Below are 17,776 nucleotides of genomic sequence, written 5' to 3' on the forward strand. Positions count from 1 at the left end.
GTCTATTTGAAGTAGGCATGTGGGGAGAGGGGAGCCTGGGCTTTGACCTGCAGCATCTGTGAGACCAGGGTGGCTCACTTTTCCATCACTGCTTTGCAGCCAGACCTGGAGGCCTGGGCGGATGAATGGTAGCCATCTCCCCATTATATGCCCCAGAGGAACACCTGCCAAAGACCTACAGCACTTCTAGACCCTTCCACACCACAGTGCAGCCCCCAGCTTCCTCTTCTCTTGGCTGTCCCAAGGTAGGTAAGGTGGTTGTCTAGGGAGAGAAACTCAGCCACAGGAAACGATCAGATGTAGCACCTCCTAGGGGCCTGGACTTGGACTGCGGGCCTCTGGTGTTTCCTCTCCTATCGGCACCTGGCTTCTGCAACCTTGGGCTGGTCCCATGGCTTTTCTGGGCCACCATTTGCCCAGCACAGCCAGGAGCAAGGTAAACTTGATGGCCTTGAAAATCCTTCTAGCTAGGAGGGTCTCTGATTCCGCATCATGTGTTGTCTTTGCCCGGGTCCCTTCTCTGTGCAGGCAGGTGGAGTTATGACAGCTGCAAGAAGCGCAGAGGTACCTACAAGCACATGGGTGACTCTGGCCCTGGTCTAGGACCCTGGGCTCAGGCTGATTGCACAGACAGATGCAATGGCTTCGGGGAGTGCTGGGCTGGGACAGGGATATCAGAGATCACTGAGAAATACCCGCCCTTCCCTCTTCAGGGCTCCTAGGTAACCCAGAGCCCATGGCTCCATTTGGAGTCCCAGGCTGCAGCTTTCCCAGGGTGGGAGGTGGGGGAAGGAGCATCCCAGCACCCATGACAAGGCTGGGCCCTGTGGGCACGAGATGAGGTCCTGCTGGCTTTAGTCCTGGTATGCCTTGAATGGTGGCTCCCAAGACAGGAGCCCCACTCCTCCCACAGAGTCTCCTCCTCAAACTCTGGGGCTCTGGAAGGAAGCCACCCCATTTCTCGCCTTCCAGGGACGGTGAGGCCTAAGGCGGGTCACCCCCTCCTCCTGCTCTAAGAGCCTGGGTCTCCAGCCCTCGCAGCCCCAACACCCCCGGCCTCTTGTTTTCACTTCCCTGACTTGTCTTCAGGAACCCTCACCTCTCCCCCACCTCTCTTGGGGCCCTGCCTGAAGCAGGTCCGTGGTGAAATCATAGTTTTGGAAGCGCCACAGCCCCCGCCTTCTTGTGAGCTCAGTGCAGACATCTTGGCCCTCTTGGGTCCTCCCCCTCAGCTTAGCTCCCACCTTCACTCCAACCCAGTGTGGATCCCGTGGTCCTCTGCTCCTCTGTGCTGTCACCCATCTCTCAGCACCCCCTACCCCCAACCTGACAGAACCCCAGCAGAAAGGATCTGTGGCCCTCCCTGTACTGGCCCATAGCACCTCCTGGTGAACGGGCCCCAGCCGCACCCCCAGACCACGTGCTGCTCAGCCTCCCTCACCTCTCATTCTCCCCTGGATGTCTCACCCCTTCTCTGTGTCCTCAGACCTCTGACCTCCCGCCCCTTCCCCATCCTGCTCTCTCCTCTCTGCTCAGTCACAAGAACACAGGAGCCACTGGAACAACTTCTTCAATTTCCCCACCCCGAACCCTGCCCCCAGCAGCATCTTCCTCCCACCCCACTCCTCTTCCACCTACTGAAGTGGGGAGGGGTCTCCCCATGCCAAGGCTGATCCCCTCGTCTGTGCTCTGGTCCCCCCCTCCTCTTCATGGACTTTCCCAACATCGTCCTCTCAGTGTCCTCAACATCTCTCCTGGTGCCTTCCCTACTGCATTGACCAAGCCCCTGTCTCTCCCATTTTTAAACAAGGATAGATACGTACATAAAAGCCCCTCCTGATCCCACATCTTGTTGTGGCTTTCTCATTTTTTCCCCTCACTTGTCACCTGGGTCCCTTCTTTGGGGACAGGGTTTGACTACGTTGCCTGAGACACCAATAGATACTCTGTAATCTCACCGAGTGTGACCTCTCGGGAGGGTCTGACCCTGCGGATGCCCACCCACCCTGATCACACATGGCCCGGCTCTGCCCTCACCACCCTGGCTGCTTGTCCTTGGACCCCGCCAGAGCAGGGGCCTCACCCACCACCCTCGATTCTAGCACTGTTGTCATGCTGGGAGCCTCTACTTCTATCCCTCCAGCCCAGGTGTCTCTCCTCATTCCAGACCCACAGCCAACATCCCAAAGGCTCCTCAACCCTGCCTGTCCATCCAACTGACCCGCTGCCCTCCCTTGAACCTGCCCCTGCCTGGCTCCATCTCGTTAAGCACCTACATCTGCCTGGTCATTCAAAACCACAAAGTCAGCATACATCCTCCGGCTCCCGTTCCCTCCCACCACATACAGCTCTTCATCGAATCCCAAAGAAGCCGCCTCCTGACTCCCTCTTTAGGGACCCACTTCTCTCCATGCCCATTGCCAATAGCCTGGTCCAAGCCACCATCACCGCTCACTGGATGCCCGCCATAGCCTCCTGATGGTTCCTTCTCCAGAGCTCCAACCCAGTCCCACGCGGCAGCACAGGGGCCACTCAGAATCAGGAATCTGTGTTCTGCCTTGCACAGCCCTTAGGAGAATATTCACCCTCTCTGTTCTGGCTTCCAAGTTCCCAACACCACCCAGCCCCAGCCCCTCATTCCCGGGCCACGTCACTTTGCTGCACTCCCTGGTCGTGCTGCAGACTTTGGTCAGCTCTTGGACATGGCATGTGCTACCTTACCTCAGAAACTTCACACCAGGTGTCCGCAGACCTCACATCTCCCCCCGCCACCCCTTTTCATCTGGCCAACTCCAGCCACACTCCCAGTCCCAGTGAAATGTCACTTCCCTCTAGGCTCAGTTTGGTCTGCTGTCTCCTTCCACACCCAGTGGAGCTTCTCCCACCCTAACGCTCCTGGCTCATCATCTCCTGGCCTCTGTTTAATCACCCTGTTGACTGCGTGACCCCCACTCTGAGGGCCAGAGCCTGGGCCAGCCTCATTTATGGTTCCAGCCCCAGTGCCTAGCACAGCGCTAAGGTGTCGGCACGGTATGAGTATTTGTTCAGAAATCACCAAACAGCACCCCCTGCCCTGCCCTTGAGCCCCTCCCCACTGACCTCTGACATCTGTGGGAAGAGGCTGATGGCCAGCGGCAGGGCCAGGCCGAAGGCTGCCAGGCACACGAGGCTTTGCACAGGGAGGAGCAGCCGGGGGCGCGCCTGCAGGAGAGACGTCCTGTGGGGGAGAGAGGAGGGAGCCCCATGAGACCCGAAGGTGGGGTGGGCTGGCTGCCAGCCACCATGCTGGGTCCCACTGTGTCTCTGGGCCCAGGAAGCATGGTTCTGGGGCAGTGCCAGTGTGCAGCTAAACAGATATAGCGGAGTTCTGTCTTTGGGGCCTTTCCCGATGGGTACCCCATCCCAAGGCCCTGCCTTGAAGGGCATCGCTGGCTGAAACCTCAACTACTCAGGTCACGAATGAGCACTTTCGGGGCACCCACCCACCATGCATCCAGCCCCGTGCCAAGAAGGCCCTATGTGGGAGAGCCACTAGAAGAGGCTGTCGGCCCCTGTTCCTGGGGAGACACATAGGAAGGTAAGATTGCTCTCGAGGGCAGCACATAATTAAACAGCAAAGAAACCAGAGTAGGTGCCAAGTTCAGGGGAGACGACAAAGCACATAAACATGGGCACGCACCAGCCAGGAGGGGGTGATCGTCCTCTATGTGTGAGAACAGAAGACACCGCACTGGCCACCTTCAACCCAAGGGCAACTTCAACCCAAGGGCAACAGAGGGGCAGTGACTCATCCAAGGCCAAGTCTGCAGGAGGCTGGCAGAGCTGCTGCCTGGACCCGACTCCCTGAGGGTGCTGTCAACCCAGCTGGTCCCCTTTGCCAGCTTCATCACCAACACAACACAGCTGGCACCCTCTCCCCATGGCTGGCTTCGGAGCTGGTTTCCTGGGCATGGGAGGGGGCATGATAAACCTTCCTCCAGGGCCCAGGCTCCCCAGACAGCGTGGGGATATACCAGCTGGCCAATGTGCCTGCACTGTGTTCATTGGAGCTTCCTGTTGTGCTTAATACACTAGGCCCTTCAGCGGGGACCACAGCATTCCACCTGGGGAGGCCTGGGATGACTAGACTATTTGCCAGCGGGTGTTGGGCAGGCACTAAGGCTGACCTCAGTAACTGTCAGCCACTGCGTGACAGGCTCCTGGTGTGAAGTGGAAATAATCCAGGGTGTTGTCCGCTGCCCCCAGCAGGGCTGACAATGGCCACAGGCAGGTAAGGGGCCCTCCGAGGGGCAGAGCCCCAATGTGGGGGCAGTAAACCCCATATACCCTCACCTCTTGAGACAAGAATCCCAACAGCAGCTGGCCCCGAGAAGATAGCAAAATTGGGAGTAGTTTTCAAAAGTTAAAGTGCATCAGATGGGCTGGGCAGCTGGTTAAAAATGCAAATGCCTGAGGGCTGCTTACAACCATGAAAGCCTGATTCAGTGGGCACTGGACCTGGAAATGTGCATTTTAATCAACCCTCCATGAGTCTAAGGTGGTGATCCCAGACCACACTTCTGACAAACCCTGGCCTTGGATATTCCTGCTCAGGTATTAATAAAGATGCCATTACTTGCAAATCCTATGCTAGCAAAGGGGTCAGCCCTGGCCTGGCACGCAGTAAGTGCTCAGAAATTACGTGTCATTATTGCTGTTGTTATTGCTCATGTTACCTGCAGGAAGGTAGGATCCTCGTAGCCCACCTGTCCTCCAGCCATTCCCACTGGCCCAAACCGCAAGGTTTGTCCAGCTGCTAAATTTGGCCTGAATTAAGTTATTGGAAAGGGGAATTTCCACAGGATTGAACAGCAGGACCAAGGTGCCTAAATCAAGCTCAAACCCCTCTGATCCTCCAACGCCCATCCAGCATCACCATCCTCTCTCTCTACTCCATGCTAGTCCATGCTACTCATGCTAGTCCATGCTACTCCATGCTAGCCTGAGTAAGGCTGAGAGGGCCCTGAGATGAACTTCTCAAGCAAGACGAGGAGGAGCAGGGGACACAAGTCTCATTCTCCAAGCTTCATACAGGGCCCGGAGCCCCCGCTTGGAGGAGGCTGTGGAAGGATGGGGCTGCCCTCCTGTTCCAGTGGCAGTGACTAGAGGGTGTGGAGTCCCTGGAAGCACAGCCCCGAGGGTCCCTGCCCACAGCCCTGAGAGCAGTGAAGGGTGAGAAAGAGAGAAGCTCCCCCGCTGGCAGGTGAACAGCAGGCCATGGGCTCAGTCCTCGGGACCTGCTGGTGGGGACACTGGACAGACCCTCTTCCTGTGGGGCTGTGACCAAGGCTCCTCTCAGGGTGGCTGGCTGAAGTACTCAGCAGGAAAGAGGTCCAAGAAGCCCCAGGCCTGGGCTCCCAGCTCAGGAAGGAGGTAGGCCTGAGGCTGAAACAGGAGCCTCAGAAGCCCCAGTCCAGAGCGGGCCAGAGAGCAAACATAGCAGGCCACGGGGAGGGGAGGGGGGAGGAAAATGGCAAGGAGGGATGGGAAAGGCAGCTGGGAGAGTTAAAATATGCAGATGGAGAGATGTGCGAACACCTGGGAGAAAGGAAAGACCTGGAGCCCGGGGAGTAAAGGAAGCTGGGGGAGCGGACTCAGGGCTGTGGCCTGGACCTGGAGCCAACTCAGACTCAGCCTGGTGCCTCTGCTGGCCCTTCATTCCAGTGCCAGGGAGGCTGGGCTGGGGCTGAGCCAGCTAGAGCCCTCCTGATCCAGCAGCCCTGGGCCCAGCTTCCTCCTCAGCATGGTTGGTGCTGCAGGAAGGGTGTCAAGTGTGAACCCCTGGAGCACTAAGGGGAGCTGGAGGGTGGTGGAGAGGGAGGGATGGCACCCAGTGTACTGCACCCCCCCGAGGCAGCCCAGTGCTCTGGGCTGGGGATGGAAGCTCCTCTGCTTCTGACTTGAGATTCTTTACCTTTCTGTCTCAGAGTCAAGGCCAACTGAGCACGCTGAGCTCCCACCTTTCTCTTCCCAGCAGGAAGCCCAGGGACCTTGGCTCCCAGAGTATCAACTGAGGCCAGAGGCGAAGCAAGGCAGGTCCCAGCCACGGCCGCCACACAACAGCTTGTCCCCCCATTGCTGTGCATTCCTTCAGCACTTGGAGCACAGTTTTAGTTTGCACTCCATTAATTTGCACATAGGCTGCTTTGTAAGTGTTCTTTTGTCTTTTTTCCTTGGCTGTCCCGACTCCCTCACCCAACAGGGGCTCCCCAAGGGTGGGGGCTGCCTTCCTCTTCAGCCTCCTCAGCGGAAGCCCTGCACTAGTGCCCCTGCACCCAAAGGCAGGGTGCGTGGCAGGGACCCTGCAAAGAGCCGAAGAGCTGCTGGATGGTGCAAAATGCAAAGCCCCAACAAACAAGGTGATGAAGGGGCAGTGTCCTCATTTTCCAGGTGGGAAACTGAGGCTGAGGGAGGCTCCACAACCACATCAGACTGGCAGAAAGAGGTGGAGCAGGAACCTAGATTTTGTTTTCCTACCAGAGCCTCAGCTCACTCTGCCACATTGCTCTGCCTCTCCTACCACACAGTCCCTGCACTTCCAGAGTACATGTGAGATTGGCAAGCCTCCAAGGTCACAAACTGGGTCTTAATTCATCTTCATCTTCTTGGGGGACCCTGGGCTGAACTTTTGTTTTCCCCAGGGACCCTCCAAGGAACTCCAGAGAAGGATCAATGAAACATGAGGCTGCCAACAGCACCAAACTCTGACCTCTTATCACCTTATCAGAGGGGCTCCTTTGGAGGCTGAAATGTGAGAGTATGTGGCATCCCAGACACTAGGGAGGTCCCAGGCTGGGCAGGTTCAGACCCAGAATAATCACCCCACTTCCCATGGATACAGAAGGGGGAAGGGAAGGGCGTGGTCTCTGGCTAGGGCTCCACCCCCAGGCCTGTGCCCACGGACCTAACTGAGGACAGGCATTTTTGTTTTCCTGCCCAAATGTTGCATTTCCCAAGACCACCCTGGCCTGCCACACCCCCTGATCCTGTGCCTAAAGCTGGACGTCCAGAGGAGCACATCAGTGGAGGAACACACAAGCAGCTGGACAGCAAGACATCGAGGGGAGCACGCTGGCAGACACGGACAGATGCTGGCAGGCCACCAACTGGCAGAACGATGCGGAGTTTGGCTGGGGCAGTCAGAGGACAGCCTGGGCCACCAAGCAGCCCAACTCCAGGGGAAAACCAATCTCCCTTCTGGCTCCCCAGTCTGCTGAGAGCTACTTCCACTCAATGAAACCTCGCACTCAATCTCCAAGCCCATGTGTGACCCAATTCTTTCAGTACACCAAGGCAAGAAATCCTGGGATACAGAAAGCCTTCTGTCCTCGCGATACTGGGGCTTCAGCTGTAAACATTCACCCCTAGACACTGCGGTGGGGTCGGAGCTCCACAGCCTCCCCAACGTCTGTATGTTCCCTTAGAGGTTTGAGCAGCAGGGCCCTGAAGAAGTGAGCCACACCCCCATCACACTCCCTTTGAGGGGGACAAGGGAACTTTTCCTGTTTCACCATGACTCCCAAAGCCAAGTTTAAGCCCCCAAGTTAATGGGACACTAACCATCATTCCACTTTCTGCAAATATCTCTGCCAACTGGGAAGGCATCGCAGAGCATGTTTTCCCCCAAATTCTTGCAGAAGGACAGGTCCCTGGATGAGCATGGCTGACCCAGCTTCACACCCCACCCCCGCCTTCTTGTAGTTCTCAGGATAGCTGTAGGATGTGTTGGGAATGCAACATCTTGAGATAAGGAGGGCTTGTCTGGGACAGCCTGGGCTCATGTTCCCACCTCTTCTGGAACAGGATGTCCTGCAACACTTTAGCACAGCAAGCTGATGTCCCCAGGGTGGAAACCCCAGGGTGGAGTGCTCCCAGGCTCCCTCAGTTGCAGTGTGATGTGGTACGCGGGTGGAGAAGACTCCATCCTCCCTGGGCAGCTTTCTCGAGCTGTGGGGCACCAGCTTGCCTTGAGTGGTAGGCGTCCATTGTCCCCGAGGCCTATCTGTGAGTAATAAAGTTGCTTCGCTTGACTCGTGCAAGTGTTCTACCTCACTGGACTTGTGGTACAAGTAACAGAGTAAGCGCTGCTCACTGAACCTGCTTCAGAATTCCAAGGTTCAGGACTCAGTCGTCTCAAGGACAGAAGAACCACCTTGCCCCGCTGGCTCCCTGTATGTACTTGCAGTCACTGGTATTCAGGGGCAACTTCAGTTCACGAAGGGGCTATGTATACGAGAGTCAGGGGCACGAAAGACCCTGCCCTGTTTATTTTTGTCTGTTGCAAACTTTCATACCACGCGAATTTTCTTAATCCCAGCGCTCACCATACCATGCCCATGCTCAGGAACCCCCAGAGCCTCTGCCCTCTTCTAGGGTGAGAGAGGGATCATCTCAGCTGGGCACACAGGACCCTTCCTCAGCTGGCCCCATGAGCACACTTCATTATGGCTAGGCTGGACACCTCAGTGTCCACACCACAGGCCTACACCCTGCCCAGAAAGCCCGCCCTTCCACAAAAATTCTATCCTGCTCTCTGGGTCGGCCACAGCCCCTCTCTGGGGACCAGCCCTCCTTGCTGCCGGTCCCACGGTGCTCCCTCTTCTCAAGGTCACCTTGGCCAAGTTCACACACTGCCTGCTCTCACCTGCAGCTGACCTGGGTAACGGGTCTTGCCCATCACCCTTATAAACACACAGGCTTCCTGAGATCAGACCCCAAATCTACTCTTCCCATTTCCACACAGGGCAGGGCTCAAACACAGGATTGTGGGTTGTGACCTGAAGATGTAAGAGGCAGCCAGTGTGGTTTGAAGAGACTAAGATTTGCAGCTGCACTCCTGAGCCACCACTGGCTCTGCTATTTCCTAGTACGTGACCGTAAGTGGATGATATAGCCTGTCTTTGCCTTCCTCTCCTCAGCTGTAGAATGAGGATATTATACTTACCTTATTGTGCTGTCCTGAAGGGAAATGAGAGGATTCATTCACTCACTCATTCATCCTTTCAACAAACACTTACTGAGCATCTACTCTGTGGCAGGAACTGTGCTAGATGCTGGGCAGGGCAGTGAACAAAAAGATGGACGTGCCTCATGGAGATGACATTCTAGTAGAGCAGACAGAAAATGCACAACTAGAGGAACAATCTCAGATATGGATAAGGGCTGTAAGAAAAATAAAGGACTCAAGGGAAAGGAAATAGTGAGAAATGGTCACTTCTCATGGGGTGGTCAGGGAAGGCCTCTTTGAGGAGGCGGCATTCGGGCAGAAACCTGACTGAGAGAGGACTGCAATATACAAGTGCTTAATAAATGTCACTTGTTATTATAATTCATACTGTGGGAGTAAGAAAGTCCCCAAACAGGGAAGAATCCTTTGCCCCATAACCCCAGATGGAGTACCCCCTATCCCCGTCCTTATACCACACGCCCCCAATTCCAGCTGCTGTCTTGAGGTGTCCCCATGGGGTAGGGTCTCCTTGCTGTCAACTGACAAGCCACGGGTCTGTACCTCCAGGCTCCCTCCACCTAGGGGACCCTCCCCTGCCCCTTGCCTTCTCCCAGGGCCTGCCCTCTCCGGGCAGCCTTCCAGTCCGCCCCTTCAGTTTCGCACTCACTCATTCGTTAATAGAATCACTCCACTACTGTTATTATGCTCCCTCATTTCTTTACAGTCATGACAGATATGAGTGCTTAGAACATCCCTCTGAGGGGGCAGGAGGCTATTACTATTTGTATTTTACAAGCAGAGAAACTGAGGCTCAGTAAGGTGGTGATTTGCCCCACAGCAGATACCTACCCGAATCTAGTCTTCCTACCTGAATCCTCAGACTCTGCCTTCACAAATGGTCCTGCACTATTCACTGAGAGCATGTGAGCCTATGTGCACACACACACACACACCCCAGAACTGCCAGCTCCTCAGGGGAGGGCCAGCGCTGTCATCTTGGTATCCCTTGCGGCACCTAGCCCAGGGTCCTGCATAGTGAAAGTCCAAGAATTCTCACAGAGTGATTCCGTGGCACTACCTGGAGAGTCCAAGACAGAGCAAGACACCTTCCACCCTCTACACAAACTGGGGCAGGCTTCCTGCCGCCCCCTCATCCCTTGCCTGGGCCAGCTGGTTCCCCCTCCTTCTCCTCCTCCTCCCCCACAGTGGCCTCTCCATGCTGGCTGTCCCAACTCACTTCTCCAGCATGGACATGACGATCGGGGGTAGCACCAGGATGGGCATGGGCAGGACCACTCGCGTCAGCGCCGTCTCCAGCAGGGCCTGAGGGGCAGGCAGAGGCTGTGGTAAGAGGGGCCTGACGGCCGGGGACGGGACAGCACACCCACCCTAGGTGTGTGCCACCACAACACAGGTGTGTCTGAATGGCATTATTCATGGGATTGCTCAGGAAGCTGCATTCCACACAACCAAAAACACTGGTCTCCTTTTTTCTTTCTTTCTTTCTTTTTTTAGACAGAGTCTTGCTCTGTCTCCCAGGCTGGAGTGCAGTGGTGTGAACTCAGCTCACTTCAACCTCCGCTTCCAAGTTCAAGTGATTCTCCTGTCTCAGCCTCCTGAGTAGCTGGGATTACAGGTGCACACTACCAAGCCTGGCTAATTTTTGTATTTTTAGTAGGGAAGGGATGGAGTTTCGCCTTGTTGGCCAGGCTGGTCTCAAACTCCTGACCTCAGGTGATCTGCCTGCCTCAGCATCCCAAAGTACTGAGATTACAGGCGTGAGCCACCATGCCCGGCTTCCACTGTTGTTCTTACCACACACATTTGAGAAGAGCAGATTCCCACCACCTGCCACACGTGGGGAACACCCAGGCAGCCCCAGGAAAGGGCAGTGCTCAGGGAGGTGGTCGAGTACCCTGGGGATGGTGGGCACAGCCTCACATACTGTGTGCATAGGGGCTGGGGAGCAGCTCTAAAAGCAAGGCCGGCACACACAGCTGGGGCCTGTTGAGCCAGTAGGGCTCATGGAGCCAAAGGAGGACTGAGCTTCTGGAATTTACCATTTTTGTTGTTGGTGTTTTTTGTTTGTTTGTTTGTTTTTGAGACAGGGTCTTCCTCTGTTGCCCAGGCTGGAGTGCAGTGGCGTGATCTCAGCTCACTGCAACCTCCGCCTCCTGGGTTCAAGCAATTCTCCAGCCTTAGCCTCCTGAGTAGCTGGGATTACAGGCACACTCCACCACACCCAGCTAATTTTTGCATTTTTTAGTCGAGATGCGGTTTCGCCATGTTGGCCAGGCTAGTCTCAAACTCCTGACCTCAGGTCATCCGCCCACCTCAGCCTCCAAAATGCTGGGATTACAGGTGTGAGACACCGCACCCAGCCTCCTTTTTGTTTTCTGGTTTTTTTTTTTTTAAATCTCTTAAAGACAAAGATTTGCAAGATCTTGTGTCTCTTGGCTCTGGATGAGTCTTTCTCAGTGACAAGAGGTTGGTTCTATAAGGGAGGTATGCTTCAGTAGGGCATCTGCAGGGTTTCCCTGAGGATCTGCCTGGGGCCTTGCTCCAGGGGCTCCCAAGGGATTCCTGGGGTAGCGGTGTCCCTGGCCACAGCACAGCTCAGTGGCAATTCTGAGCTCCGACAGCCACTGTGGTGAGTTCCTTTAACCCCACAAGCTCCGGTCCCCAGAAGAGGCTCCAGGAGCGGCTCACAGCCCACAGATGCCTGGAGTCCTTCCCCAGACAGCAAAGAACTAAGCAAGCCAGGCTGAAGGGAGCTCAGACCGCCTGGGTTTCCTTGCTGTGTAACGCTGAGAGGAGTTATCACGGCTGTCCTCCCTCAGGGGGGTTGGGGAAAAAGAACAAGGCTGGGATAGGAAGTTGAGGACAGGTGGGAAACTGAGGCTAAATCCACTCTCATGATGGGCTCAGGGCTGAACATTTCCCCCATGGAACCTGGGCTCTTCATGGTCAGCCTCAGGAAGGCCTGGGAGAGGCCCCTCTAGTCTCCAGAACAGGTATGGGAATGACAGGAGGGTCCAGTGCCAGTGCAGGGAGCAGAGGATGCAATGTAGGCATGACACCCCCAACCCCTTGCCCTAAAAACCTTGGAGGGGCACTGACTTGGAGAGAGCTCTTCCTAGACCAAAGTCTGATTGAGAAGACCACATGACTGGGGTAAGGCTTGGGGCCCTCATGGGAGCTGATGAGGACAGTGGCTGGAACAGGGATGCATGCTCGACTACCTCATGGCTCCCCGCCAGCACCCACCCTGCCCCATGCCCAGCACAGAAGCCAGAGCCCAGGGGGCAGCAAGAGGAGCCACTAACCACCATCAGGACAAAGGCTAGGAAAGCAGAGGGAGATGTACACATGGACTGTGTTTTCTTTTTTTTTTTTTTCTTTGAGATGGAGTTTCACTCTTTCACCCAGGCTGGAATGCAGTGGCGTGATCTCGGCTGCAACTTCTACCCTCCGGGTTCAAGCAATTCTCCTGCCTGTGCCTCCTGAGTAGCTGGGATTATAGGTGCCCACCACCACGCCCGGCTAATTTTTGCATTTTTAGCAGAGACAGGGTTTTGCCATATTGGCCAGGGTGGTCTCGAACTCCTGACCTCAGGCGATCCACCCACTTTGGCCTCCCAAAGTGCTAGAATTACAGACATGAGCTACCGTGACCAGCCCGTGTTTTCATTTTTTAAACTGCAATTGCTAGAGTGGCTGAGCCTATGAAACCAGGGGTGAAAGAAGGTCTTGTAACAAAATATCCTCCAAACCTCTGCAAGCCTCAAATCCCTCGACCTCACGCACGGCACTCACTCCCAGGTGAGCTCTCACCTGCAGAAGTGCCTATTAACCCAGAACCACAAACCACTGGCCTCCCAAGCTTTCCTTGGCTTCCTCAAGAGGATGTGAAGGCCTGGGAGGCAGGGCCCTGGGCAGAGGGAGGGGGAAGAGAGCTCTGAGGGAGTCTCCTCTGCCCTCACCAATTAACACCTCCTCTGGGTGAGACAAGCTAGAAGCTGGGTCCTGAGGGGCTGCAACAAGAGACAGGGACTTTTCACGGCAGCAAGGGCATGTCCAGGGGAACAGGCAGGAGGCCAGAGGCCCAGACTCATGCAGATTGGAGGTGGCGGCAGGGTGAGAAGAGACATCAAGAGGCCAAAGCAAGGGTACTCCGGATAGAAGCCTGTGGAAGACACACGCTAAGGGAAAACTACTCCCCTCCCTGTTGCTGGCCTCCCCAACCCTGCAAGCCCCCAGACCCACGTGTCTGGCTGCGATCTTGGAGGAGCCCACGAGGTTGCCATCGCTGTCCAGGACATCAATCCCTTCCTCCAGCTCCCCATACCGCATCAGGACCACGTTGCAGATATTGGCACTGGCTGCAGAGAGAGGGGATGCAGAGAGCAGGATGAGGAGGAAGATGGCATTCCACCTGGAGGGAGGTCACTGCGCTCCTCCCTACCCAAGCCATGGGGCTCTGTGTTCAAATGCATGGGCAAAGCTTGGGGAAGGGGTGGTTCTGTTGTCCACCCGCCTATCAGCCTGCTGAGGGATCTGGGGGACCTTGGGAACCTGGTAAGCAGAAGTAGAAAAGAACAGGTATTAGGGAGGACACCCGTTCTGCCTCAGAAAGCGGCCACTTACCGAGGGATTGCTATCCTCCCCTCCAGGGCAGACTGTCTAGGCAGGCAAAGCGGGTGTCCATCTAGGAGGGCTCTCTGGCCTGAAGTTGCATCCCCCCTGACCCCGAGAGGCCTGATGTTCCACCATCACTGGGGCCCTTGGGCTGCCCCATCCTCTTGAACTGCCTGTCTCACATGCAGCCCCTCCAGTCTCTGAGTGAATCAAGTTCTCAGAAATTTGCCTCCCTGACAGCAGGTGCCAGAGAGGCAGAAACCTCAGTGTTCACCCAGCACCACCCCCTCATCATATGGATGGAACACTGAGGCTCAGAGAAGAGTGACTTTTCTGAGGTCACACAGCAGAGTGGGACAGAGCAGAAAGGCTACAGCGCCTCTGCCTCTGAATACCCAGCGGGGCAGGAGGGTTGGGGGGAGCGGCGGGCTGAGTTAAAGGCCGACCTTCTCCATTCTTGCTTCCTATGGTTGAGTTCCTGCCTTTGGCTAGGCCCCTCCACCATCTGAGATCTTGGGGACCTGGGCCGAGGGGAGGGTTCCCGGCTCCTTAGTGAAGCACTGGTTGGTGAAGTCTGGGGCCACCAGACTAGCTCAGGGATCCTCTCTCTGCTCCCCCAGTCTGGAACTCACACGACGGGGCCAGGCCCCGTGGCCCGGTACAGTGTGGGTGTTGACCCCGCCTGAACTCTCCCAGCCCTGCTTCAGGATGGAAGTGGGGGGACCTGGGAGGGGTGGGCAGGTGGGGAGTGGGGGGTGACAAATGCGGAGTCTGCCTGCTTCACTCCTCCCCCCAAAGCGCCTTGCTGTGTTTAAAGTTTTAATTTTTGCTAATTAATGTCAATTAATTTTGTATAATGAGTGTTTAATTTTGGGGAGTGTGTGAGCCTGGGAGCGACTGCAGTTCTGGGCTGTGAACGCTGATTAGCATCAACACCTGCTGCTTCCCCCTCCCTCCAGTGGGGGGGGCACCAGGGTTTGGGGAGCTGGAGGGTGGCGGGGCCTAGTGGGCAGGCGGAGTGGGAGGGAGACCACAGATGCTCCTGGGGCCTGAGCCAACAAGCGGTCCAGGGTGCTCACAGCTGGGGCACAGGGTTCTGTGGGTGACGTGTGGCTTAAGACCCCGGGGGCCTCAGTCGCCTGTTTCGTTAAAATGGGGAGGTGGAATAAACAGGGGAAGACCAAGAGGCTCTGCAGTCTTTGGAGAAGAAAAGCAGGAGACCAAATACAGTTCTAAAATGTATTTAGAGCACACACGCCATCTTCGAGTATCTCTTCTGCTACCACCGACGCTCAGCGCAGTGGGAACCATGGGCAGTCCCTCTGCGTCCCGGGCTCTCCTGCCCCACAACAGGCATGCTCACCTGCCCTAAAGAGCCGCTGTCTGCCAGGGGCGGTTTTGTGGGGCATTTGGCCATGTCTGGGGGCATTTTCAGTGACTGAGATCTAGGGGTCGGGGGTTGCTGCAGGCATCTGAGTGGAGAGAGGCCAGGGGTGCTGCTAAACATCCCGCAAGGCACAGGACAGTCCCCTCACCAAAGGATCATCTGGCCCCCAAATATGTCAACATTGCTGACATTCAGAAACCCTCGTTTTCACCATAGGCAGCGACAGACGGAATTAGGAAGCTGAATCCAAGGTAAAGGAGATCTGGTTAGCAGGGCATGACCAGGAGGGGTTGGGAGCCTGGGTTTGGGGCCATCGGGCTTGGGTTCCAATTCTGGCTCCATATCTCTCCCCCCTCAGCCCCAGGCGTCCAGGGCTCAGGGCCCAGAAGGGTCCCCCAGGGTAGCCTTGGGAAGCAGCCACCTGGCCTCTGTGTTAGTGGTACGCCCTCTAGTGGCCATAGGGAGGCTATGCATCCCCCATGCCGTTGGGGCTGCCAGGCTCTCGGTTCCCAGGAGACCTGAGAAAACCATTGAGAGGATAGTGTGGTTTTCTGCCCTGAAAGGCATCAATCCCAGCCCTCTGAGGAAGCTGTCCACCATACCACCACCGCCGCCACTCCCGGAAAGGCAAAGATACAGGAATGTGGTCCAGGAGATGAGCATCCTGCTAAGGTCGGGAGCTACCAGCTCACTCTGGGGACTTGAGCCATTGCCACCCCAACCCCACCTCGGCTTCTCCTGGCATAAAAGGAGGGGCAGAATTTAAGGATTTCTGGGTGCTGGCTGAGCTCACACAAAATGTCAGCCTCTGCACCTGTGCCCATGCCAAGTCAGGGGAAGCTGGGGACAGCTGAAACATCTCTAGCCCCGATTTTGTGTGTGTATGCACAGGGGAGACAAAGAGAAGAGAGAGTGTGGATCTGGAGGTGGTGGTGGACCAGCCCTGACTCACAATGGCATCTCACTCCCTTCTTGTAATCTCCAAACATTAAACATGGGGCGAGCAGGACAGCTTTGGTTCAAACATAAAACCACTGAGATGAAAGATGAAGCATGAAAGGAAGTAAAAACCCAGCCTCCTTCCCCTCATCCAGCCCCTCCAGGACATTTCTGAAGCTGCCTGGATGGAAAAAAGACAGAGAAAACCCTAAAAGTCATCTCAGAATGATGGTACTCCCCCAGGCTCCTCCCTTGAAACAGGCAATTCTTACAGCCTACATAGATGGCACATGACCTACAATCTCTTCTGTTGACTGTGTGCATTGGTTGGCCTTTATTAAGCACCTACCGTATGCACAGGCTACCAGCCATCCATGCCCTTGAGCAATGGGAATGCCAGCCTGTTATAGTGATTTCATTTCCATGAGCTCATCTCGAACTTTGAATTCTGCCATATCCTTTTCAAACTGTCCCTGATCCTTCCCATCCCACTCCTGGCAAGTCCAGCTCCTGTGACAGGGACACTGAGAGCCTAAGCAAATGATACAGAGAGAGACAGAGAGAGAAAGAGAGAGAAAAAAAAAGAAAAAACAGAGACAGAGAGAGAACGAGAGCACGCACAACCCTGGGGCACGGGTCTCCTCTCCAACACACCAGCAAGATCTACTATTGATGGTATCAGCAGGTTCATTAAGCAGCCTGTTAGTGATGATGTTAAGGAAGCTGGCACATTTTCAACTCAGATTGACACCATTCAAGACTCAGGCATAACTGATGTTTGAGCAGCAATGTGGGAGATGTCAAGGAATGAGAGAGAGAGAAAGAGAAGGAGAGAGAAAGACATTGCTTCTTGATGATGGCAAGCTCAGTGTTAAGTCCTGAAGAGAATTTGCTCTTGCCTGCTGCAGATGTTCTCACATCCAACCCATTGCGATGCAAAATCATGCAGATTGTGAAAAGCTAATGAAGCACCCAGTGTAAAAGGGGCAGTGTGGGGAGGAAGAAAGAGCAGTAGACAGAAAGACAAATGTGCAAGAAAGTTCTCCAAAAGATCACAGGGGAGCCTGCCCCCTGAACTAGGGCAGGAATAGACAAGCAGATCAATGCAGTGCACTAGTCCTGTAACACACCCATCTGTCGGGGAAATTAATTGGTGGTAAAGCAGTTCTATCAACTCACAGGGAAAGGACCATCAGTAGCAATGGGCTACTGATTTGGGGAAAATAAACTACATAACTCCTCAATTCTACAATGCACTTTCCCATATTTTAATGTTTTAAAAACCATGATGTGCCTTACAATGAAAGTCGGCAGAGAAGGGAACCTTACCTGCTACTCAACACAATTGCCTGTATGTGTGTGAATTCAGCCATGTGTAGAGGTACCCATTCATTCAAGTGTCACCTCAGCTGACCACAGCAATCCATACAGAATTTGAACTTAAACTTAGATTCCTAATTGTTGCCTAAAACATCTTTCTAAAACTTACACTATAATGGAGCACGGACATGAAAAGTTATTGTACATGCAGAAGATCGTCTGCCAGATACCAGGCAATGCAATTAAAGACAGTAGAAATTGCCAAACCATAGATAGCTACCCTAAAGAAATGCTTGCCCATATGCACAAAGAGACATTTACAAGGATGTTAATTATAGCACTGTTTGTAAGAGCAAATAATTAGAAACAACCTAAATGTCCACCATTAGGGAACTCACATGGGAAGATCTCCAAAACAAACTGTCATGTGAAAAAAGCTACTGACTATGTACATGATGATTTACTGTATGTAAAGCCCTGTAATTGGCATATGCACATACATGTGT

At 54.8% G+C, this 17,776-nt stretch overlaps 1 protein-coding gene across 9 annotated transcripts in view; it reads right to left on the minus strand.

Annotated features, from left to right (window-relative positions):
• The window catches only part of LOC105465258 (sideroflexin 5), a 130,872-nt gene that overhangs the window by 15,811 nt on the left and 97,285 nt on the right, over positions 1 to 17,776 (minus strand). For 3 of the 9 annotated variants that reach the window (XM_011713582.3, XM_024787819.2, XM_011713587.3), the window contains exons 11-13: positions 13,253 to 13,368; positions 10,224 to 10,309; positions 3,100 to 3,217 (exon numbers count right to left, since the gene is read on the minus strand). In XM_011713582.3, the coding sequence (XP_011711884.2) occupies positions 3,100 to 3,217; positions 10,224 to 10,309; positions 13,253 to 13,368 (320 nt within the window). Of the gene's footprint in view, positions 1 to 3,099; positions 3,218 to 9,056; positions 9,144 to 10,223; positions 10,310 to 13,252; positions 13,369 to 17,776 lie in introns of all 9 variants that reach the window. The other 6 variants (XR_011611900.1, XM_011713586.3, XM_071076909.1 and 3 more) reach the window with 6 other exon arrangements.

The sequence above is a fragment of the Macaca nemestrina genome, chromosome 13, assembly GCF_043159975.1.
Source record: "Macaca nemestrina isolate mMacNem1 chromosome 13, mMacNem.hap1, whole genome shotgun sequence".
NCBI lineage: Eukaryota > Metazoa > Chordata > Mammalia > Primates > Cercopithecidae > Macaca > Macaca nemestrina.